At 35.8% G+C, this 26,590-nt stretch overlaps 1 protein-coding gene across 1 annotated transcript; it reads left to right on the top strand.

Moving 5' to 3' along the window:
* Nucleotides 1–493: 493 nt before the first annotated feature.
* LOC125242229 (protogenin-like) lies at nucleotides 494–17,352 on the top strand. The gene is given in 16 exon segments (XM_048150962.1): nucleotides 494–813; nucleotides 9,218–9,343; nucleotides 9,346–9,409; nucleotides 9,880–9,983; nucleotides 10,077–10,230; nucleotides 10,423–10,627; nucleotides 10,796–10,979; nucleotides 11,338–11,786; nucleotides 11,973–12,264; nucleotides 12,663–12,778; nucleotides 13,877–14,088; nucleotides 14,680–14,834; nucleotides 15,066–15,197; nucleotides 15,348–15,502; nucleotides 15,635–16,063; nucleotides 16,354–17,352. Coding segments are annotated over 16 exon segments (2,907 nt in total). The 5' UTR covers nucleotides 494–704; the 3' UTR covers nucleotides 16,375–17,352.
* Nucleotides 17,353–26,590: the final 9,238 nt, after the last annotated feature.

The raw sequence follows: 26,590 nt of genomic DNA, 5'->3' as shown, positions 1-26,590 counted from the left end.
ATGTCTACGTAATATTTTATTCGAAATTTTTAAAAGACTTGAGGTAATTTGGTTTGGTGTAGGTCGATATTGGGACAAGAAGATCATTTCTGTAGGAAATCATTCATAATCATCATACCTACTGTTTTTTTTTGCTCCGAGCACAACAAACTGTGTTTCTATTTTCCGTCATAAACTAATATAAAATAATTTTAATTGAGGTACTGCAATCAAGCTAATTCAAGAAAGTTGCCGTAAGGATAATTATGTCATGACATTCATGACCCTATCTCAGCAGTCAGATTCAGCACATAGCTAATAATACTGGTTCTGAAATCCCTCTCCCTCTAGTGCTAACTAATGAATTAATTTTCCTTCTGATGAGTGGAATTAGTTCAGAAAGACCATCGGCTGGCGCTTTTGTATCCCCCCATTTAGGAGAGAGTAAACAGAGATGGGATGGCCGAACTAGGGAGGGAGGCCGGGCCGATAGTACGGCGCAAGACTTGTAACTGGCTGGTCGCGTCAACGACTGTTCGCCGCGTTCGAACGCGATGCCGCGTCTGTTTACCGAACTTTTCGAATTTGAAATTGGAATCCTATTGGAATAAAAAGTAACTATTAATATAGCATCTACGAGTATGCAAGTGATATCAGTGTTACCAGTGAAATAATAAACATGTAAAAATCGATGGTATGAAAATTAAGTGTAATTCAGTGGCAGTATGGTGGATGTTGGTGCTAATGAGTGCGATAACACTATAAATGGAAGAAACCAATTCGTGTTCTTTGTACTCGTGCATTTGCTTTTGATTGGACTGAACGGAACTAATGGTAAATAAACTTTTTGGATTTTGAGTTATTGTTTCAGTGACGCCGAGAAATATGGGTTTACATTTAAAAGTTTGCTTAGGTCGAGCTCGAGAAACAAAGAGTTGGTAGTTTATGGAGTAAAGTTTCAAGAAAGCGCTTCGTTTATGTTAGAGCCGACGGAGTGAGTCGGTACCCTTTTTGTTGAAACCGAAATGCAGTAAGAATATTTTGCATATCAGGGTTTATCATTATCTGCAAATAAAGAGACCCTATAAGTAATAAAAGGTATACGACTCACAATTTATTTTCAGGGTTAATTACTGAACACCAATTTATTGAATGTCTCATTGTTGTTCTAGTTACATATCTGAATTACGCAAAAAATAAACATTGAATATAATGTTGTCAGGCCATCCGATTACACTTGCTTTGTGTAGTCTATGATACTGCTATAAATTTCTGCACGTAGGATCAGTTTAGGCTATAACTTTGAAATTAACATTGTATATTTTATGCTGTTTAACACAAAGGTTAGGCACATTAATGGCCGTAACGTTTTTAAGGTTTCGAAATTAACTAGGATCCCGTGTAGTCCGGGAGCCCAAGAGAGGATTTTTGTAGTCACTCGGGAGCGTCAAATAATATTAAGTGATCCACATGAAGTATATTTTGACCACGGTTATAATATATGTCTAATTGTCTATGGTGAGATTGGTGAGCTGGTTATTACTATTAGAACTTCTAATTTCATATCATATTGAAACAGAAATATTTATTAGACTCGAATGAAAATTCTATTATGTCTCAGTACTACTATATTTCGGTCTTTATAAGTCCAGCATCTAGACACGCGGCAGCATTACACGAACCATTTGGAGCCACTTTTGACCCCCTCATAATTTAAAAACTATTTTACATAAACGTGTCAAATTTGGCTCATATATTGAGACTTGTGAAATACATATGTGCTCCAAATTTCAAAAACATCACAAACGGTTGCTTTGATAATAACGTCCAAAAATCGAAATTTTTATCATATACATGTCTAACACAGACATGTCTATACCTATAGACATAAATTTTAACCCAGTTCCAGATGACCTAGAAAGTTCAAATTTGGCATGGAGGTAGGTAATTAGGTGAATACACAGAAATAAATCAGAAATTAGTAAATTTTTATAATTTTCGAAAAGTGTTTAGTAAAACATTTTTAGTTCTACCGGGGCTTACTAGATGGCGCTAGTAGTCGTAGCCTTTAAATACCTTCAAAAAATAATGATATCCCATCAAAAACATAAATGTGAAATGAGAGCCAAGTTCAATAATATGACATACCTATGCCTTGGTTGTTCACTTCAACGAAAAAATAAGTGATATCTAAATGGGTGCCAAGTTCAATGGTCGGTCCTGAAATGTATTTTATAACAACATAAAATACTTTTATTATGGGACCAATGCAGAAATAGCACAAAACATTTGGCTGTTTCATACATTTCGACTGTCATGATACCGCTCACTTTTTTTTTTTTCGCGATTTCAGCATTGGTCCCATAATAAAAGTATTTTATGTTGTTATAAATACATTTCAGGAACTTGGCACCCATTTAGATATCACTTCTTTTTTCTATTCGTTGAAGTGAACAACCAAGGCATAGGTATGTCATATTAATGAACTTGGCTCTCATTTCACATTTATGTTTTTGATGGGATATGGATATGACATAATTAACAATTGTTTTCTTGATTCGATTTGTTCTTTAAAATTCAATGTTATAATTCGTTTTCTATATATAATTTGTACTTTCAAGCCGATAAAGTTCGTTTGTCCTTTTCTATCACACCAATACGTCGGAATTTTATCGGCTTGATAGATTATGAATAAGTATTTGTCAGGAGTTTCTTAGTTACTGTTTTTAGAAATGAAGTAGAATCGATGAGTAATGATACTAAGATGTATTGGTACCCTATTTAACACAACATACCCTAAAATTTAATTAACTTTGGTGTTAAAGTCAAACAGAGACAAAATCAAAAGAAGAAGAGTCTAAAATGTGAACGATGCTTGTAAGTTTTTTTTTATAACTTATAACAGTTATAACTTGTGCATACTTGCATAGTAGTATAACTACAACATTGTGCGAACTTATGTAAAATTGATTGCATTCCTGTTTACCCGTTTCCACATAAGTATGTCTAGGTGAACCTTTACTTAGAACCCGCTAACCGCTCCTAAGCTATTTTACACTTCAGAACAAAATTAAATAATATTATGATTAATTTGGTGTAATTTAATTTAGGGCATTCAAGGTCAGGTATTATCAATTATCAATTATCACATTGTTGTTTTTATATGACTGTCTCTTGCATAAACAAAAAAAAACTTAGGTAAAAGCAATATTGTCATGGGTTAAAACTACGACGACCAAATCAAAGCCATCTGATGCTAGTTACCCCTAAGACATTTTTTCCACATCAGATTTTTTTTATCCTGTAATTAAAAATGATTGTCAATTTGATGTACTAAAAAAACTTGCAAAAACTAATCCGTTTTCATGCATACAAATGGAAATAGGTATATCCAATATGGACGTCGTTTAGGTTGTTTCCATTAGACAGTTGCCACATTCGGTTCATAATTAAAGTACCATGGAACCAATTAACAAAATGTAGTTTCGTAGTGTGCGTTAACAACACAATGGTGCTTTTTTATTATTTAACGTTCGTTTTAATTAGTGTTTACGCTTGCGTTAAATTGGTCAAACTGAAACGGCTACTGCGGTCGAAATCCAAATGAAAAGCGTAGTATTGGTTAAATAGTTTAAATTCATACTTACAAATATGTAGCTTATACAAAAAAAAACACAATATTGAAATTGAACGACCTCTAAAGTAGACAATGAAACATACATAATTATAATCGCCACGCATGAATGTATAGAGGTAAGTTAATTTTTTTTTGTTTAGCGATTTCACTGAAATACGAAGAAGTGACGTTAATCTTGACGTATCGTTTTCATTAAAATCTGAAGTTTAAAAACATAACTTTCTAGTTTACATTCGTTGCTTTTATAATTTATAATAGGACCATTCAAATAGTAGATTTCTGACAATCACTTAGTGTTTGTTTTTCTGTTATTTGGATTACCTTTTTACTTAACACCTTTCACTTAATTTGTATTGTGCTGCCTAAATGCCTATCTGCATACCAGATTGAAATTTAAATTGATTCCAAGCGTACAGTATGTACTTACTTCTATGACTGGTAGCTGAAACATAGACGGAGGGCGTTACGTTACCTATCAACAACATTTTTTTATAATATGAGAGGAATCTCTTACAACATGAATATTAATATCAAACATAAAAGAAAACTAAATCTAAATCGGTTCATTCGTTCAAAATTTACGATGCCACAGACAAACACACACACACAGGCAGACAGACACGTCAACATTAAAACACCCTGTCGATTTTGCGCCGGAGGTTAAAAAGGATACCTTATAATAATTATTTTTATATTAAAGGAAAAAATGGAAAAATTTACGCTTCCGGCGGGACTTGAACCCGCATCATTTGCAATCCGTGCAAGGCTCTTAACCAATTGAGCTACGGAAGCCGCGCCGGACATCGCAAATCTTTCCATGCCTTTCCTATGTACACACGTCTTGGGGTGACGTCTAGCGCCATCTACCGATAGATTATTACATCTTGTACGGCACTGGAGTGTCAAGTTATATTGAGAATTCACCAGTAACAATGTGCTAACCCATACTAAATTTATCATGTGTACATACACACAGACGTGTGTACATAGGAAAGGCATGGAAAGATTTGCGATGTCCGGCGCGGCTTCCGTAGCTCAATTGGTTAAGAGCCTTGCACGGATTGCAAATGATGCGGGTTCAAGTCCCGCCGGAAGCGTAAATTTTTCCATTTTTTCCTTTAATATAAAAATGTTTAGAATCGTTAGCAGACGTTTCTGCTTGTTAAAAATAAATTTCTTATAATAATTGTTTAAAACTTATAAAAGTACATACTTATATTAAGTCATACTTAAATCATCGAAATCAATTTAGCGCGAGTTTAAAGTGCATTGACCTCCACTTAACTTGTCAGTCTTATCAAATATTGGTGAAGTCTTGGCTTTATAAGGAGGGTCAAAAATACCCAGTGACCAAATATGTACATCGGGGCTTCACCTTAATGTCAGACCAGCCTGTTACTCCTTAAATAAATAAAAACCATATAGCGCACTTCCAAATAAACTTTGTTATTAACCGGTTTCAAAAAATCTTGAACTCGGCAGCTATCGCATTCATGTAAGTAGATATTTTTATGAAGGCTGTAGTGTTAAGTATACCTAAATATGTTTTTTTTTTAATTAATCCACATACTTCTATACAAATGTAAATAGTGGCTACAATAGGTTTGTCATAATCATAATACCACATCTCTATCTGAATCTGTCAGCTATACAAGTCTTATTTGAAAAGGGAGGCTCGATGACATCAACATCTACATAGCAGTTAGAGGGGTATCAAAACATTTTTGGTTTCAATTCCTGCTTGTATGTTTAACAATTTTCTATATATAAAATAATGTATTTGGTAGGTTCCTTATTTTTCTTCAATAGTGTAGTACTACATATCTTAACTAAGCGGTATGAAAGAATATTTTGAGCAAGTTTTGAAATAGTTTATTTTATATACAGTGTATTCCAAAATACTTACATTATGAGTGCCTGGAATACGGCGTTTTTACATCCTAAAGTAAACTTTCCTGTTTATTTTTTTTTAATATATCATCAACACATGTTTCCCCGATAAGGAGATCGGCGTCATTTTAACAAATCGAGCGTCAAAGACACGTGTGGACGTTCTTTACGAACTCTTTTTTAAATGTTCGTATAGGATTTATTAAGTGTTGTAAAATAATTTGCTGCCATTTGCGAGGAAGAATGTTGTAAAGCTATTAATTTTTTGTCGAAATAACATTTTTTGCCATTTTGTGTCGAACCACATAGGTTATAAGATTTTATTCTATTAGAACTAAGCCATTAGACCATGTCATAGTGTCAAACTTAGGGAACTAAAAAATTTTACGAGCGTCAGGTATTTTTGGTCAAGTTTTTAGTGCTCTTTACGAAAAAATGAAATATATAAAAAATATATCATAAAATTGGTAACATATCGAATATTCGGTTCCATTTATTTTCCCAGTTAGGGTATAACCTCGCCAACGAACATAGGGATAAAGTTTTTAATATATAGTTGACTTTACAAACAGGCAAAGTTATAATCGCACTGAAAGTATTTAACTCGATTTTAAAATTACACCACGAGTGTAGAGACTGGTTTGAAAATGGAATAATTCTCATATTTATTATTTATATTCCTAAATAAAGCTTCACAATCACGCCTACCCTCGTATATAATATAAAAAGACAAACACGTCAAGATAGCAGCATTGTAAGGGTTATCAGTGACACTGACAAGTATTAATAAAGGAACTACCGCGCTTCGAGGGTCAGAAAAAATAAATCACAAGTTATTACAATACACCTGGCGTTATCTGGGCTTAATCTAAACGGGGCGTCAAAGCGGCTAAGGCAAGAGGTACCTACAAGACTTTTTTTGTTTATCTGTGGGAGGTTTTGAAGATATAGATCTATATTTTGTAGCTTAGTGCAATTTACGTAAGCAAAAATATAAGTGCTTAACAAATTACTGATTTAGTACCGAATGTTTATTGCGAGAAGTACAGTTACCGGCAATAATATCGCACCAAAAGGGACGCAAAGAACATTGGACATAATCTTATTTCTAGAGTCGTAAGAACGTGTCAGATATTTATAGCAGGCTTCTTTTAGTACGGTAATTTTGCCGATGACAGTACATACGTATATAAAATAAATAATCGTTCTTAGGCAGGTTATGTTTGTTGGAATAAACACACGCCAATATATTCTCTTATCATTACTGTATATATTTGCCTAACAGGCTAACAATGATAGCATAGGTGTGATAGAGTCCGTTTCGGCACGTGTTTGATAGAACAGAGAGTAGAAGTATTATTTCAACCGTTATAATTTTACAGAAATCTGTAGTGCACAAATTTTATGATAATACCTACTTCCATGTGTTGTACAGTTGTTGTTGTTGTTGTTGTTGTTGTTGTTGTTGTTGTTGTTGTTGTTGTTGTTGTTGTTGTATGTCCTAAGGCACCCCATAGGTGCATAGGGCCTCCACAAGATCCTTCCACGCCTTTCTATCTTGAGCCATCGCCTTGGCCTTGTTCCAACTCAGTCCATATTCCCTCAGCTCGTTCTCAACGCTCCGCCTCCATGTGAGTACGGGGCGTTTGCGGGCCCGCTTTCCTCCTTGAGGCCGCCACTCAAACGCGATACTGGCGCTGTTGGTAGCTCCTCTTCGAAGGGTATGACCGATCCATCTCCATTTCCGCAGAGCCACTTCCTGGGCGATCGGAGGTTGTCGGCACATACTCCACAGATCCTCATTTCTTATAGTTTTCGGCCAGAAGATACGGAGGATCGACCGGAGGGACTTATTGACAAGCACTTGTAGTTTGTGCGTCAGCCCCTTTGTCACTCTCCATGTCTCACAGCCGAAGAGAAGCACGGTCTTGACAATAGATTCGAAGAGGGAGATTTTCACGCGGCGAGTAAGCACGTTTGAATCCCAAACAGGCTTGAGTTGAGCAAATGCAGCTTTTGCCTTCTTAATTCTGCTCTCGACGTCATCGTCTGCACCTCCCTGACACGACAGTGTACTGCCGAGTTACACAAACTTGGAGACTGATTCAAGGCCGTCGTTTATGAGCAACAAAGGTTCCTTACAAGCTGAATAAATAATGCATAATATCGGTCTTTGGAAAGGGACAATTAACGTCACATAAGCAAGAAAGAGACAACGCTCTACGAAGACGAATAACCGATGTGCTTCTTTATGGCCGTTTACTGTACAACAAACGGGCATTTTCGCGAGAACAGTCTCCAAAAATATTTTTTCTAAGGTAGGTAAATTTTATATTTTTCCTACTCAGAATCACGAGCCCTTTCTATCTAGGACAAAAAACACGAGACAAAAAAAAGGCCCCAAAGTTTTTTATTATTTTGCATACTTTCCACTTTGTAACCGCTCTACAAAATGTTTGAAAAATGGTAACGAAGTGGAAAAATTAAATTTGGGATGCTTTTTTACACCTAGTAGGATCGAAAGGGCTCGTGATTCTGAGTAGGAAAAACATTGAAATTTACCTATTTTCGAAAAAAAGTTTTTGAATCTTTTTCGCGAAAATACCCAAACACCGTGATGCAGAATTAACTTAGGTAGACGGAATTCACCTTGGAGTAGCTTTTTATGACATACGAGTATTATTTGATAAATGTGTTTATAAGGCTAACCAAACATAAACTACACAACTAAATGTTACAAGCAGCCGTCTTGCATTTAGACAAGGAATGTTTCTGAGAATATCACTTATTGGAATCCACGTTGTCGAGTTTTAGTGACCTTTCGAACGAACGCCATAATGTTCGAACAATAGGGTCATCTCCGAAAACATGAGCGTCATCCGAAAGATAACATCTACGAAATGAAGAGTTAGGTTTATGCGTAGGCTTTTTGTGTTCCAACTTAACTGTATCACGATGTAAAAACTAAATCCGAACATGTTACACTACTTTTTCCTCAGCTTTATTCGAATCTTGATCTTTTGATTTCGGTTGAATAATGTTACCTACATTATTCAACCGAAATATATATAATAAAGGTGCATTAGGGTAATTCCGAATGACAGAAAAGCTCGGGTAATTTCGAAGGGGGAATCTATGATGATGAAACAAATATGATGGAAATAATGGCGATTTTATGCGACTTTCGAAGGTATATCACTTTTGAAATTACCCTAATGCACCTTACATGTTTTATATTGGTTTTGGGGCGTTTTTCTGCTTTACATACAATGCAAAATTTTAATGAGCTTTCTACCTCATTGTATAAAATTTAAAAATATGATGGGGTCGTAACTTTTTCTTTAAGAAGTATACGTATACGTAGTGTGCTTTTGGGAATTATAAATTTATAAAAAACACGAAATTTTTAAAAACCTTTTCACTTTTAAATGATTCTACCTACTTACTTAAATCCATTTTGCGTTCGAACGTTTTTTTTCTGTTTCATTCATATGCTAGCTAGCCTTTGAATAAAACTATTATGAGCTACCAATATTCTCTTGATTTTAAAACTGTAAAGCTTTCGAAAAGGCCGCGGTTTTAGAGCAATAATATGGGAATAAGACAAGTCAGGTCTCTTTGAAATTTCGTGGGCGTATATTTTTCTAATAAGTATATTTTTCTAATTTTGAATACAAAATGTATTTAACCTAGTTTTTCCTCTCTTTCTAGCTCAAAACCGTGCACCGCGCATCAAAGAACACCCGTCGAACACTGTCTCGGGCCGCAGCGAGCCCGCTACTCTGCGATGTGTGGTGGAAGGTCGGCCCAAACCTGTAGTGCAATGGTTCAAGGATGGCACCCCCTGCCGCCGGCTGAAGACGGCCATAGAGTGCTGTTGGAAGACGGACTGCTGTTCCTAAGGTAGGTGTCCGAATCTTCAGTTATTTACAATGCGTCTTGTAAAAAGTGACCTTTTTCTATAGACTTTACTGGCAATGTAGTAATTGTGTTGAAAATAGTTGTGTGTGAACCTATCTCAAAGTGCTTCCAATGAGATGTGAAACATAATTTCTTGCAAGCAGTTCATGTGATGTCAATGTTTTTTTGGTAAATTGTTCTATTTTAAACCAAATACTCACTAGTTAGTGGAAGGGACCTTTGACGGTTGCGTTGAACTAAGTAAACTCTGTAAATTAATACGCATCTGTTTGGTCTGGGTCAATACAATTAGGGAACGTGCAAATAATTTACCTTTCGACAAAAACTCCCCTTACTAGTCCCCTCCCTGAACAAATACTTGTACAATTTATTTATTTTAGACTTAGTTTCATTTTTAGAGGTAGTATTTTTTACTGAACAAATTACACAGGTCAGATATATTTCCTTCTTAGAGTAAATCGAGGCAAGAAGGAAAGCGATGAGGGAGTGTATTGGTGCGTGGCACGGAACCTGGCAGGCGAGGCTGTCAGTCGCAATGCTTCTCTCAATGTTGCTGGTAAGTTCAACCTTAGCGCTCCCCTTTTAAAGCTTGGCATTGAATGTAGGAAGTTTTTTAATTAGGTAGGATTCTAAAAGGTATTTTTTTCAGTGATTCGTGACGACTTTCGGGTGGAACCTAGAGACGTGCACGTAGCAGCCGGCGAGCCAGCGGTCTTGGAATGTTCTCCCCCTAAAGGAGTTCCAGAGCCGTCTGTGCATTGGCTGAAAGATGGGAATTTATATGACGTGGAAGTCAACGGAAGGTATTAAAATACATAACTATTAAATGCTACTTAATAATTGCAATTATAATGCGGCTTTATGGTTTTAAAAGTTTAGTACAGCCTATTTACGTAAATTATAACAATTTATAACCCTACTTTAGCAAGAAGGATTTATATAAGTTGAATAGGTAGGTGTATGTGTAGTACATTATCTTTTATCATTTGTTTTAGGGTGACAGTAACCGAAAGTGGTAGTTTAAAAATATTAGAAACCCTGCCAACCGACAGCGGACTATACAGATGTGTGGCGTCCAACATAGCCGGCGAGAGGCAATCCAGACATGCAGCATTAATAGTTTTAAGGAGACCTCATTTCGTCGTTAAACCTAGTAATATTACCGCTCTTATTGGGCAGACTGTCGAATTTACTTGCCAGGTAAAGTATGTTAATCGTTATTTCTATTCATATCATTTGAATATTCAACTTTATCGTCGTTTCTTTGCTTAGTTTTCGATTAACGCTTTGACCTTGAGTATGGAAATGATTAAATACTGAATTTAAATATAAAAATTGCTTCAATTTAATCGTAATGTTTCTCCACAGAGCTTCGACTCGAATGTTAAAATATCATGGGTGAAGGAAGACGGCGTGCTACCCGCTCATGCGACGGTAACGCGCGGGATGTTGCGTCTGGAACACGTGTCGGCAACAGACATGGGCACTTACTCGTGCCGAGCAGACAGCCATGCTGGTTCCAGCATCGCTAGTGCCACCCTAACCGTTTACAGTAAGCATTATACTCTAAGCTAGGGTGTCGGAAATTAGTATCAATATTCAATATAAAAAAAAGATATCTTATCACTTATCGCAAATGGAATCCACCTCAGCAACTTACACAGTACACTTTCATAGTCACTAGGATGTCAAGTAACTACCTATTTACTTTGATAGATTTACGAACTATTACCTGTATGTCGTAAAAACTTTAGTATATAATTTGAATGCAGCTTTATTTGCAAGTATTTAGGACACCACTCACTTCCGTGATCAACCGTGTGTGCACTTATACGTCTCGACTTGTCTATTTAAAATTTTATTGCATCATTAAATGTCCAGAGCTATTTTAATCCGGCCGTCTGTTTTAGCGCTACCCCACTTCACACAGATACCGTCCAATCTCACCGCATGGGAAGGCGATGTGGTCTCCATTCCCTGCGAAGCTAAAGGCTTGCCGACGCCAACCACGTTTTGGATATTAGAAGGAAACCAAGATTCATTATTATTTCCTGAATGCATGAAAAGTAATTCCAGTTTGTTATACTTGGATGGAGCAAAGGTTGAACACAGTGGCAGAGTTATTTGCACAGCTGTCAATTCTGCTGGTAGCACTATGCAGGAAGCTTATCTCAACGTACTTAGAAAAGGACATAACGAATTAAAATCCGAAGAACATCATATGAAGGATAATTTTCGTCGAGGCACTCATATGACGCAATATGAATTAGTTGAAGCGAGGAAATTTCTGCAACAGAATATTTTGGTGTTAAAAAGATTAGAAACGCTATCTTCTAGTTCACTTAAAGTCGTTTGGGACGTAAGTATGAATAACATTCATGAAGATTTAATTGCATGGTCTTTGCTAACTCGTTTTAATTACTTGTTTACAGATTGTGAAACTAGTACGGCCTAAATGTCAAGTCAGCTTTGTTAACTAAATAAACCAGGCTACTTCATTTTCAAGGCAAGGCAGTGTCGATACTGATTTGTCTTCATTTTTCAGGTGTTGACCGACTACAACGAGTATTTAGAGGGCGTTAAGATTTGGTATAATAGTACTTCTTTAAATTGGCGTAACGCTACTGATGATGAAGCCATAGTGTTAAACACATCATACGCACAGTCCATGATATGCTCAAATGGAACTTTAACAGACGTTGATAACAGCGGATCATCAAGCTACATATTGTCTGGGCTCTTACCATATACGCAGTATGATGTGTTCTTGTTGCCATTCTATAAGAATTTATTGGGAAAACCTTCGAATATAATGCCTGGATACACGGATGAAGAAGGTAACTTCAGTTTTGGTTAAATAAAAGCTTATTTTATAATCAATCTCACAGACGAACTAATTGGGCAAAAAAAATTAAGTAAACGATCGCGATTATAATATTTGCCAAGCATTATATAACTGAAATAAGCCGCACCACGTTCTGTCGCCTTTGTTATGCATTGTCCTGCTATCTCAGGTTATGTATTAACTATAACGTACTTGGCTATAACTACTGTCATTGGACATAATCGTCGTTTATTTACCCACTGTGTTGCACTGTGTAGCTGTGTTGTAAAATTTTAACACTACGTTTTACAATTACATCAACTTTCCAATGATGGATTTAACGCTGATACAAAGATAAATTTATTCTACGTTTCATTAAAGTTGGTAATTTACCGGTAATTACCGTTTTAGTGCCATCGGCAGCTCCTCAGGCGGTGACGGCGGGGGTCATAAACGCGACTTCGGCGTGGATTCGGTGGGAACCTCCACCTGCGGCAACTTGGAACGGAGAACTCACTGGCTACCTGGTAAACACTGTGTTTATTTCAATTATTTAATAGACAGCGGGTTAGACTGGGAATTTGTAATCAAATCGATTACTAAATGGAAGCTTATTTGACGGTAGACTTTTAATTTCTTTTAAATTTTCTTCCCTGCTTTTCTGTTATTTTTTTTTCTTTTACGTACAATTTTAGAACATAATAGTTTACTTGAAGGTGATGTGATATCAGTATTATATTTTAGAATTCTTCACTATACTTCGTTTTTATGAGTGATTGTTAATTTTAGAAGTTTACGTTTTAGGAAGTAAGTGCTTCATTATTATAATACTCATTATGGTTAACGAAGTTACGAAATAATCGTATCTCACGTATATTAATAGCTTAAAAGCGGTTCTTTGAAGACTTAAGCGCTTATGACAGATATGGTAATTTAATTTAAATGCAAGCCAGATATAGCGAAATAACGACTTTTTTATGGCATTTCTAACCGAATAGGACATGTTTACGTAATTAAACAGCAAATTTACATCATAAATAGATGTTTACAGCATGTGCCCACTTGAATGCAGAATTGTAAGTACATACTTGTACTTACCTTGTACATATACGTATTGTACAAAGTACCTAAGTAGGTACTTCTCAAGCACCGCTGATGCGTATACTGCTGAACGTATTATCATTAATTATCATGCACCTTCTCCGACATCAATCGTTTCGTCATTTTGATTAAGTGATTGCCAATAAACCAATTATCGAAAATAATCAATCTTAAGTTTATGGTAACGTTAAATCTGACGGAAGTTCTCTCGTTGACCTCTTATTGGGGTTTTACTGATTATTTATCTATAGGTACATATATGGATCTGGTTAATATCTGTATCAGCTCATGTCTTTATCCTCTAAGTATTTTTATTCAACTTACCAAGTTACCAATAAAGTACTAGCAAAACTAAACATTAGCATTTCCGCTGACAGTGTGGTGGCGGCTTCTTCTAAAACCGCCCGTGACACTCAATTTTGAAACGGTAACGCCACCGCGGCGCTAGCGAGAGAAATGAGACGCGATATCTTGAAGTTGATAGCAGGTAAATAGACTTATTGAGATATACATTTTTGAAACAGATTGAAATCCGAGTCGGCGGGGCAGCCGGAGGTCGGATAGTAGGTCAGATGTCCCTAGGCCCGCGAACGCGCGCGGCTGCGGCCAGCTCCTTACGCGCGGGCGGGCGGTACAGCGCGCGCGCCGCCGCCGTCACGCGCCGCGGCCACGGGCCCTTCAGCGCGCCGGCGCAGTTGCACATGCTACCTACACATACCCAGAGACAGTACGTGCAGTAAGTATATACTACAAATCTATAATTATAGAACAATCATTATTATTATTGTGCTTTTACATCGGAAACACAAGTTTGTTAAGACATTTTTATAGGTGATTTAGACAGAAAGCAAAGTTCAGATGATGCGTAGCGGTAAGAGAACGTAAAAAGCACCACCGCATGCAATCAGAACCCTGTTGTATTGTTAAGAACACCGTTAAAAGTAAAATTTCTATATATTCGATTGAAATAAAATAAAAAAATTACGTGACATGGCCACGTCGGTTAAAGCAATCTTGGCAACAAAAACATTCGTTTTACTTTTTATCTCGCCACGAAGAATACGGTTACCCAGTTTGTTCTCAAGTGGTTTATCAAGTGGTAACATACGAAAGTTCACAGGAAGGGCCCTGTGAATTGCTTTTACCATATTACGATGAGTCAAGAGCTTAAGTTTTACGCGTAGGTTAATCATAAACTACAACCACATCCTCATGTTGCTTTTACGAGAGTCATAAAAACTCGATAGTGATGCTCAGCTGTCCGCGAATTGTTCGAAAACAAATAGTTTGTCCATATAAGGATTACATACTTCTTTGTTATTTTCAGAACTGAACCACCAAAGGATTCAAATATATCGACGTTCTTCCATGAGACATGGATCATCGCACTCGGGCTAATTCTGTCTTCTGTTATTGTGATTGGTGTATTCAGCGTGTATTATATCAGGCGACGCAACGGAATACAAAGGAAAAAGTCTGCTGGTAAGCTGATCCTTGTACCTAATTAATTCATAGACATACTTTGCTATGCTTTATATCATTTATTATTAACTTGACTTCATAGTTCCACTTACTCTTAGAAGTAAATAGTTGTGATAAGTCAAGTACTTACTCTTCCGTTTATACCCGTATCGTGGGAGCGCTTTACCGATCCGGCGCCGCTTAACTTGTTGATATCAACAGCAATAATTTAAACATTGAACCCAATTGTAGGTCAATCGATTGTCACGGCTCAACAGTGTCTATTGAATAAAGACACGATCTGGCTGCGGGACCGCGCGGTGTTCGCTCCTTCAAACGACCCGACGTTAGAAGTTAACAGTTGTCATCAAAGTCTTTTGCATGGTAAGTATAATTATTTAGATTAATATTCTATGTGCCTTATACGGAACTTCTATGTTTAACTGCACTACAAAGATATTTATCATTTCCATTTACAACAAGTGTGTCCTAGATTTCAAGTTACATTTAATCACGACGGATTATCTATCACAGCAGGACAATCGAGCAACATACTCAACGTGGAGCCGGAATACTGTTTACCGCAGAACTCCATTCAGGGCTTAGACGCGTCGAGTGTGGACAGACTGCGACGTGGGCCGCCCGAACCGTACGCGTCCAGCGCTATTTACACCGAACTCAATTTCAAGGTATTCACCGATAAGCATTGTGGGAACTCACATGTTGACACAGATAAGATTATACACTCGATTTGTTGCTATGTGTATCCAATACTAAGAATTAATATTAACTACACTAACCATAAATATCGTTTTCCACAGGACAATAACGACATCGGAGACCTGAGGAATTGTTCAGAAAGACGATCTCATAACAATAGCATTGTTAGGTCGTGCAATGGGAGTATTCAATATTCCAACGGGGAGTGCTCTACTTGTTGCCATAGTACGTCTAGCAGATCAACAAAAGATTACAGAGAGCCTAGACATGATGTACATAATGATGTAAATGTATTGGAAGATGATTGTGCGTCTTGTAACACTAATCGGTCTGGATCAAGAAGCAGACAGGACAAAAGTAAAGTGTGTCCGGCTACAGATTTAGAATACGACTACCCGCAATGGCACTGGTTAGGGAGGGAGAACAGTTTCAAAATCCCCATTCAGACAGGCAGACATTCGAATGTGGCGCGCTCGGAGCAGGGCTGTCAAATAAACCTGTGTGACATACTGCCGCCGCCGCCATATGAGGTAAATTGAACATATTTACGACAACCCTTGGTGACAGTAAAGCAACTTAATGATCAAAAGCCGATTAACTAGTTATTCACTTACTATATTTTGTACCACTTGCCTCTGATAATCTCGTTGTTCGCTTTCCGCTTTAAATGTTTGGAATATTTATTTCCTTGATCCTACGAAACAAAAAGGAAATAGGGTATCTGTCAATAATTTGTTTCAAATAAATTACATGTAGAAGTAGTTAGGTAGGTACTTATCAGTTTAACTAAATAGTAATGTAATTTTCTTTATTTTTGCAGAGTCCAGAAAACAACAAATAAAGTAATTGAAAACACAGCGAAGCGAAGAATAAATAATTATTTGACGTAGTATTAAAATTTTTATTTATTTCTAAAATGACTAGGTTCAATTCTCAAATTACATAATTCCCGTAAAAGATTGAGCAATAAAAAGGTCATGACGTATCCAATTGTACAAAAATGTTTCTGAAACCTTTATAATATTTTCAATAAAATTGTACTTGTAGAATTTATAAAAATACGAATTTTGTAATCCTTAAGTAGGTTTTTAGCCTGTTAATAAATATATAATTATATACAAAGCTTTATTGCATAACTCAAATTCTCTTTCAATGGTACACCATAAGTTAAAAGTGTACATTTAAAATCGCCCAGATGTGCAATAAGAACCCCGATTCAGTTGTAACTCGTATAAAATCTCAAAAAAAAGGCACAAAATTATTTTTGAGTTATACAAAAAAGTGGTAAATAGTGTTGTAGAACAATTGTAGTGTTTGTACCTCTTAACGAATGTCTACTTAGTAACGTAATAAACACCTACTTGTACTCCTAATTCCTACCTACGTTCTAGTCAACAGTTAAGACTAGCCTTACAGTAAAATTTCTAAACGCAATTTCTAAAACCTATACCTACTTTTTTATAAATGACGTTTTTTTACCTAGCCTAAACACACTCGAGGTTGTTTCATAAATATCTATAAAGTAGACTTAGCTACGCATTTCACTGCCATATTAGATTCATTTAGTAATAGAATTTGTAGTTTTATAATATTTGACTGTGATATTTATGTATAAAAATCGTGTTTTAGTGTACCATGTAATCATAGCGTAAGTAACTTTAGAAATTTTCAATAATTCAAAATTTTAACCAGTATTAGAATACAGTGCACCTAAAATGCTGTTAATTATTAAGACTCATTTTGAACTGTAATCTCAATATTTTTAAATCCCGTTGTGTTATAGAACAGACACTCAAAATATAGCAAATTTATAAATACACTTTATAGTTTCATTTGCTTTCCTGCAACGTACTAAATAAACGGAGAGACTCATTCCTTATTCAAGTCTTCCAAGGAACCGGGCTATAAAATTATTTTTTTCGTCTATTTTTATAAGGTTCGCGTGTCTCAGTGTACAGTATCAGCGATATAAACCGATGTAAAGGGCGGCGTAAATAATAACTACTTAGTAATGAAGCACGTCGTTACCTACGGCTTACAGCTCTTACCATAGTCGTAAACCTTGTGTGACCGCGCAACCCGCTTGTGGCTCTAGACTCTAGACACTGTATATTAAACGGTTACTTGTATTTATAATTATGGTTATGTCTTATTTTACCCAAAACCGGTTAAAATAGACAAACTGCTATCATTTCTCTAAGAATGCGGAAATCTAGTCGGTTCGCATTTGAAGATAGCGAAATGTGTCATGACTTATTAAAAGGTTTTAAGAACATTACTAAGTTGCTTCAATCCCTTAAAAGTTAATGTATCGTATTTTTGGCACATCTTATTTAAAAAATATACATTTTTCATGAATTTTACCAGTATTTTAGATTTGATCTCATTTATCAAGGTAGTCGTTGAAAATCTGCAGCGTATTCTTACCATTTTCAGAAGGTTTCGAGTTAAAAGCTTTTGGCAATAAATCGTGAAGTCCAATTTATTTCTGTCTTGCTTAGGTAGTATCGGTCACATTTATAGATGCCTTATTGGAACAAGGCTTCTCTTTATCGGACGGTTTTAGAAGCGGAACAAAAGCCCATTCGATTCAAATTACACAGCTCCTTAAATGGCTTTCTGGAAATCCGTATAACTGTTAGAAATCTTCTGATAATTATCACTTAACTTAAAATAAATATAATTCTGGTGCCTAAGTAATTATTTCAACAAAAATATGGAAGGTAGTATTGGTGATAATAAAAGGAACGTAGAATATGTTAGATCCCATACATGTCACGACTGTTTTCTCTTTCCGCACTTTCTTTAACTAAGTACATATATTTTAGTACAGGTATACTTCGTGTGAAAACAGTAATTCGTTTCGCATATAGCCATAATTTAGATGTTGAATTTGCATTCAAATTGCAAATCTTGTTTAAGGTTTATGTCTCACATGTGTACAGTATGAGTTGCTTATATCCTTGAACTATACAAAGATCCAACATTATAGATATTCGATTTAGCAATTTAATCTATATATAGTAACAAACTTTTTCTTATGTAGATATCAATACTTCGTGTTGATGTATTGAATATACAGATGTAGTGCGAAAAGGTTTTCTTTCGTATTTTTATGGAATCGTGCGAACGTATCATGCTATTACGAACGTTTCCGGAAAAATACGAACGAAAACCTTTTCGCACAACATCTGTACCTATACTATTTAGTATATATGTATACCTATTATATGTATACCTACTGATGTATTTAATGGTGGTAATCCGTACCTACGGAAGGCATGTATGCAGTTGAGATCATCACGAGTACGCCTCTACTTGCCCGGGTCGTATGAGACGCCCAGTGAGGTAGCAGCCACGGACTACGGACAGTTGACGGAATTATGCATGAACTGGACTACTGAATAGAAAACCTGACACGTGTCTAATAAAACGGTAGGTATTTAGTTCTGGCTTACGGTGAATCGTCTCCATCAAAGCGACATCGTACGTTATACCGTAATATATCCCAGACTTATATGTTACTAAGTACTACAAAGGCATACTACATATTAAGTACAGATATGTTTTATTTATCCAGAACTCTGATGCATATTTACTTTATAACAACTACATGGGAACAATAATTATCATTCTTGGCCAAGCTCCAAATTACTTAAGAACCGTTGGCACTTCAACACTTTCATTTTAATATGTGAAATTCATAATATCGCTTTAAAAGCTCGCAGACAGTTATAAATGACAACACAGTAAACTGACAAATGCTGCGGGTGACGACCCTGATGGCTTTTGCGGACGATTCAATTTAAAGCTAGAATGGTTTTAGGTTTTTTTGCATAAAAAAACATACCAGATTTATTGTCTCTATTATTCAGAGGTACCTATCACAGTAAAAAAAGCAAACCAATAATGTTTTTAGGGTTCATACCAAAGATTATGTTTTTTCATTCCAACCCCAACGTGTGATTGTCTCTATTATTCAGAGGTACCTATCACAGTAAAAAAAGCAAACCAATAATGTTTTTTATTAGATGTTTTCTTCGAGTAATATTGGTAGGTACACAATTCAAACCCATTGTGTACTTTTTTTTATAAGTGGTTGTAATTAGAACAAAAAGTGGTATAACATGGCGAGATGCCTTTCCTAAATATTGAGTGCCAAAACAAAATAAACAGGCAAGTATTCAAGTTCTAAAAATGGTTAATAAAAAATAGAGCAGTAAACTTTATACGTGTCACCATCTTCAAGTTTTATGTCGGCGAAGTATTATTTTCGCCTTCTTGCATTTCACATAAAACGTACGCTCATGCCACGTTTAGTGGGCACAAGGATGTAAGTGCACGTAAGTTATAGTTCCGACACTTTACCTACCATCAAAGAACTTAAGTGACCAGTCGAGGAGGAAACTTGACTTTATGTTGCTGTAATCAAAATTAATGCGGTTGTAAGAATAGCTCGCTAGTAAGGAACACGTAACTTAGATTAAGAACTTTCTGAGGCGTTTTTCTAAACTTTGGTAAGTGTGAAATTTTAAAGTTAATCTCCTCACGAGTAGGTAACAAAAACCTTAAAAAATTACATGTGATTATTCTGAAATATCACTCTTTTATGGGTAAAAGGCAAAATTAAAAATGTCGAAAAAACCCACGACGGAGACCTCATTTAAAAAGAATAAAATAATTTTAAAACCCTCGACTTGAATAAATTGTGAAACAAGAGTCAATAAACGTAAAAATCTTTCATAAATAGAGTCGATCTCTCGCAGACTCGGTCATACAAACAATGAATTTTATCAGTTCTCATAGCACTTCCTTACGTACCTATTTGTTTCTTCAAGATTTAAGTGACAATAATAATAACATATTCAACTAACTATAAACTTAATAAACATTCCAACAACAGACGTCGGCGGCTGCCGTTAAATGAACTGAAGTCTTGCGGTTTTTTAGTAACGTGAATAATTAATTTAGCTTCACGACTATTTAATATAATAATTTGTTTTATATTATATATAATTATGTAGATTTCAATATTGTACCCGTGTGTGTATTGTTGCCCGTGAGGTGACGGGTTAAGAATTTCACCACCCCCTTTCTTCCCTTGGGTGTCGTAGAAGGCGACTGAGGGATATGGGTTAAATTGTGGCGTAGGCGAGAAGCTGGCAACCTGTCACTTTAATGTCACAGTTTCGTTTTCTTTCAACCCCTTATTTGCCAAGAGTGGCACTGAAACTTGAGTAGTTTCGTGTGCTCTGCCTACCCCTTCATGGGATACAGGCGTGTATGGTTGTATGTATGTAAATATTGTACAAAAATAATTCCTACCACCAGCTATCAATTTTGTTGAGTTTCTGAATTATATTAGGTAAGGTAAGGTGGTACCTTAAATAATATTTTTCAGCATAAACGTAGGTACGAGTTTTATTCACACTGTGACATCAGTCAGGTACGAGTATAGTGTAATGTAACATTCGTAACATATCGTTATTTTAATACACGAATCTATCTATTTTGTGTGTTTTACACACGTAGAGTTACTTCCCTGTTAATCTACAACCGGCCCCTACGTTTGGACATAATAAAACGGCTATTATTTTTATGTTTCGTCGTTATCTATATAAAAGTGCCCATGAAGAAATTAGCTGAGATGCATACTTGATCATGCGGGTCTCGGAGCACGTAAATATGTTTGTAGTATACGGACCTCAATATATTTCACAGATACTTACTTGTTTAAAATTTAACGACTAATATATTTTAACATACTCGTATTATCCACAAACATATTTTTAAATTATCTACCCATACACATTAGCCAAAAACAAATAATAAACCGTTTCCCTATTTGCAAAATGAATTTCACAAGGATTTTTTTAATGATAAGAATATCGTTATCGATTTTTAAATAAACAAATGGGGTTCGGGTAGATGAACGCATTTTAAGTAATATGGTGGGCAAACACAGATTACAAGAGTTGGAGATCTTAGCTCAGTAGTTTAAACTAAAATTGCCTAATCAACAAAAATAAAAATAAATAAGTTACGAGTATATAAATATAGATAAACTATAAGGTGCCTATATTTAACTTTTAATATACACCGTGTTTCACTTAACACTAAAAACCTGAAAACACTTTGTTCAGAATCGAGAGTAGAATCGATTGAGCTATATCTTGATGGGGGTAATATTTTTATTTAAATTAGTATTATTAGTTATTTTTTACGTGCCCATTCTATTGTACTCGTAATACAACATTGTGTATATCGCATTGCTAGAGGTTGTTTACCTTTTTTCAGTATTTAAGGGTATTAATACTGGCCGGTTACTTGGACGATTATTTTTTCCGCTACTAGTTTGACGTTGTTTGTCTTAATGTTTATCATAAGTCATAACAAATTGATCTCGTACCTAATTACAACCTTGTCATTTTGAATATTGAGTTTATTTGCTTACTGCGATTACCTGTCCAATTTGAAGATTACTGTGACAAAGCTTTAAAGTGTTTTACAGTGACATCTTAGCTGTCTATTGGTAAACCTTATGTCGTTGCAGTAACGTACACAAATAAATAGTCTTATGGTTTATGATGGTAGTTAGCAATTATTTTATTGAGTGTAGAGCTAAAAGTCAAGTAGAGCTGTACAGAAAATTAAAAATTCAATTAAAAAAAAAGTAACGATCAGATTAAAAGATGAATACTCTAGATAAGTTTAAAAAAATAAAAATCAGTTGGGGTGTCTGAGGTTTTGAGTGATACCGGAAACACCGTGTATATATGGTATGGAATGTTTCGATCTCAACCATAATCCTATTTTAAATGGCCAAGTTTCTCAACATGGATTTGGCTGAAATTGCTCGTCGATAGTTGGTGTCCTTGCGATCAAACAAGGACCACTATTACGTTTACATTACACTTAACAGGCTTTAATAAAACTTGCATGCAGAACATGCGCATTTGATCTTTTGATCAGACGCTTTCTTGTATCACTGTTTGTATATCGGACGCCATGTTCGCCGCTGCTGCTGTAACTCTTAGGCCTAGTTGCACCAACCACTTAACTCAGGGTTAGTGGGCTGTCATCTGTCAAATTCCATACAAAATAGATGGTTAAAACCCTCCATTCTCGTTGGTGCAAGTGGCACTTATAGCGTCACCGAAAATGGAGAACCTCTGGTTAACCCACCATTTTATACGGAATTTGACAGTTGATAACCAACTAGTATTGAGTTAGGCGGGTAGACTAGTGCAAGTGGCCCTTATCAACCTTTTTTTTTGCCCAAGAAATATAGCTAGACTACATACCTATTACGACTGGGGCAGATTTTTGCGTTTCAATTGGAAATGTAAAATAAAAATAGGTGTTTATATATTCAGGTTGACTAATGTAAATGTTTATCATTATATATCTACGAATTAGAAATCATAGTTATTTTATACAAAGATATATAAAAATAAACACACAATAACAATAAACGTTTAAATAATAACGATCTCCTAAACTCAGTCATGCAAATTAATGTACGAGTATATTGCTAAATCTGTGCAATCTTTATTGTTATAATAGCGAGAGGCTGAGAGAACGACCCACAGGCCAATTCTAACCTTTATATCATTAGGAATTCTAAAGGATATCATTCAAATATCCTGAATCTCGCTCGTGCTTACCTGTATCTGTATTAGCGCAAGCGAGACGCACGATAACTGAGGACTTCTTATAGATATCGTTCTGATGTTAGTTTACGTTTAGTTAACCTTCCGTCAGTTCCTTGAGATCAAATTTGGTTGGAGAATGCCAGCTTTGCTTACAAAAGAAATTGCCTAACCAACCTACGTAAACAAGAGTCCTTTCGTTCATGCTCCGTAGCGTACTTATCCCTCTCTATCGCTCTTCCGAATTTATGTGACAAAGAGAGGTAGGTACTACGAAACGCTGCGTAGTGAGATTGGGGTCTTGTCTACGCAGCCAGAGCAATATGCGCGACCTTTTGCTACCGTTGTTAGCGACGCAACCAGCATCATAAATATTTCAGCTTCAGCTAATCTGTTAGTATAATTTATGTAAATAGTTATCGGCTTCTGGGCTATTTCCGTGGGGAAAACATTTATCATAAGACGGTGATCAGAATAAGCCGAGTCTGCAAATTATGCGACGACTCGTTGCGTTCAACAGATACCTTTATGTATTTCATTTGAATACATTTTGACAATAAGATTGTGTGTTGTATTGTTATTTAAATTTGTTTGACACACGTGATACAACGATATGAATTGTTTGTTATTTAAGCCGAACTACTAAAAGAGGACGATCGATTTGCCAAAAAACATAGTCCTCATTTTCTTCCCTGCAGGGTTAGCATATGATTGGCGCGAGAGTATGTCGCCGCGAGATAGACTTACTGGTCCTTCTGTCATTAATACAATTAAAAGAAGACGTGTACTCTCCATCTCGCGGCGACACACTCTCGCAGTAATCATGTGCTAGGCCTACAGTAGGTACTTATTTTCAGGCTAGCGTGCATGCGAAACACGTATAGGTAGTGAAATTATAGATTCGAAGGCACAATTAATATTTTATAGCACATAACCTCTCCGAACATAAACCCTCCCCAAGTCTAGAATTCAACTGATAAATTTATAACCGGAGATCTGAATTCCCCTCCGCACTAATCCATTAGGGAACATGAAAAGTTAATATAAATGCCAATAAAAACTGGACAGGTAGCCTTTCTGCCCTAGGGTGGAAACCTTGGACTTTTATTTGCTCCTTTGAGATTATTTTTACGCTGCGTATATTTTTGCAGCGATGATGTCAATAAGTACGTTGATAAAAAATCTAAAGCTATGGTTAGGCAGGCAGGAGTTGCAGGGTTAGATAAAAAACTAAACCTGAAAATTCTGTATAGTACTACTTACAAAGTTGTGTTTAGACATTTCTACTCTTTCGATAGCTGTTTAATGATAAATATATGTATATTTATCCTTACGAGGAAAATTAATGCTGCTTTCCCGAGATGACATTGTCCCCATTTTGCCCTGCAGATTTTTTACGGAAACTATATTACTTAGAAATCCTAAATTCAAGAAATTTGGTAAAAGCTATCTGCCACGTAGCACAAGTAAAGGAAGGAGTCTCAAGTAATCAAACTATCTTTACACGGGTAGGTAAGTTTGTAAGGAAACCTCAGCGCAAGTTCAACTTCCATTTGGCTGTTTTTTTTAACTACATCAATCGAAAGTTGTGCAAGTGCCTTACCTTCATTGTGCAACAACCATCCTTCTTTGTTTTGCTTTCCAATAAAATATCTAAATCTAAATTTTAATAAAATTAATATGGTTTTCCCTAAAATCGTCGTATTTATGCAATTGGAACAACCAATAAATTTCATACGATATAAATACATTTCTACAGAAATAAAGCTCACACTCTTGTACATGTTTCCTATTTCCAGTAACATTAAAACTGTATTAATGACCGCTTTGATATGAAAACTAATCAACGATGTGTTAACGATCTCACTAACATATTTCTTTTAGTCGTCTCATTAAGAATTTCAACATGGACAAATTATGAAAAAAGAACAGTGTTTGATAAATACCACGTAAAATTAATAGCTGCTTGATAGCTGTGATTATTTTTGATTGCTTTACTCAATTCTTGGAAATGTATCGATTATTATAAACGCCGTCGCCGGATAACAAACGATTTTTGATGACTGACGGTCGTGACTAAAGTACAGGTAATTTATTCGACGAGCTCGTAGCTCGAATTTAATTGTTCTTGTTCTTGAAATCCAGGCGGAAGCGATTTACATAAATGCCGGTCGCTATCTCGTCTTCGTACAATGCTAACCTATCTACACATAAAGCATAACGTAAGCAATCCGTGGATATGATCTAGTACTCTAAACAAGAGCACAGAGCTGTAATAATTATGGAAGTCTATTCAAGTTTAAAATTTATGATATACTAGCTTCTGTTTACGATTTCATCTATGTTCATAAAATCAGTAGGTACATTCGTCTCCATCTTAATTCCATATTGTATTTCTCCTCTCTTCTCATACCTACCCTCAAGAGATGACTTCTGTAATAAAAAAACTACTTATGTCTTTTCCTAGGAATCAAACTATCTCTATGGGTACCAGATTTATGTAAATTACTTCATCGAATTTCTTTCCCTTTAGCATTGCTTTCGATCATATTCGAAGTTATCGTTGTGTAAGAAATTGCGTTACAGGTTTGTCACGTTCATGTCAGAAAGAAACTAAGTTAGTAGTGTTATTACATAAAATCGGAAGGAGATGGGACCTAGATTATCGCATGATGCAGAAACACACTGAGTGAATCATGTTTTAAAGTGTAAATTTGTAAAATATAGGAATATTACCTGCTTTTTCCTTTTGTATCTACTATCTAACCTACATAGATAAGGAACCTGCCAGTCATTTCGTGAAATTGGGAGGAAAGGGCGCAGCGTGACGACCGTTTTGTAGAAGGGAGGTGAAACGGTCTGTGAAGTCGCGGCGAAGGTCGCCATTAGACGAGGCGTTTAATTACAAAATTCACGGTTACAATGAGGCTTCACTTCCCCTTGTCTTTTACGGGATTCTTATTGGAGGGTCTGGTTTTAGTGAGGGTAGAACAGCGATTTGTGAATTTTTCACAAGCGACAGCGGACCTGTTCAAGGAAAAATAATATTGGTAGATTTTATGATATTATCGTAACACGGAACAAAACATACAGGATAAACCTACCTATGTTTAAAAAATACAATATATAAGAAGTATATTGGTAATTTTTTCAACTTTTAATTTGAGGCCAATCCCAAACTTGCGAAATGAAGGTAATGACTTTTATAGAAAATGACAGACATCAGACCAAACAAAATGTATTTTGGCGGATTCCTAATTTTTTTCGTGAGTTCGAGGTTGGTTCCGTAGTGAAAGTTGCTGAGAATGAGCATTCAATTCATAAATTATTACAGATGACTTAATTGACGTTTTATATTTTTTATATTGAATAGAGAGTATTTTTATACTAAAGTCGAATATTGGC

This window comes from Leguminivora glycinivorella, chromosome 2 (genome assembly GCF_023078275.1).
Source record: "Leguminivora glycinivorella isolate SPB_JAAS2020 chromosome 2, LegGlyc_1.1, whole genome shotgun sequence".
Classification (NCBI taxonomy): Eukaryota; Metazoa; Arthropoda; class Insecta; order Lepidoptera; family Tortricidae; genus Leguminivora; species Leguminivora glycinivorella.
This window is presented reverse-complemented; position numbering and strand designations above follow the sequence as displayed.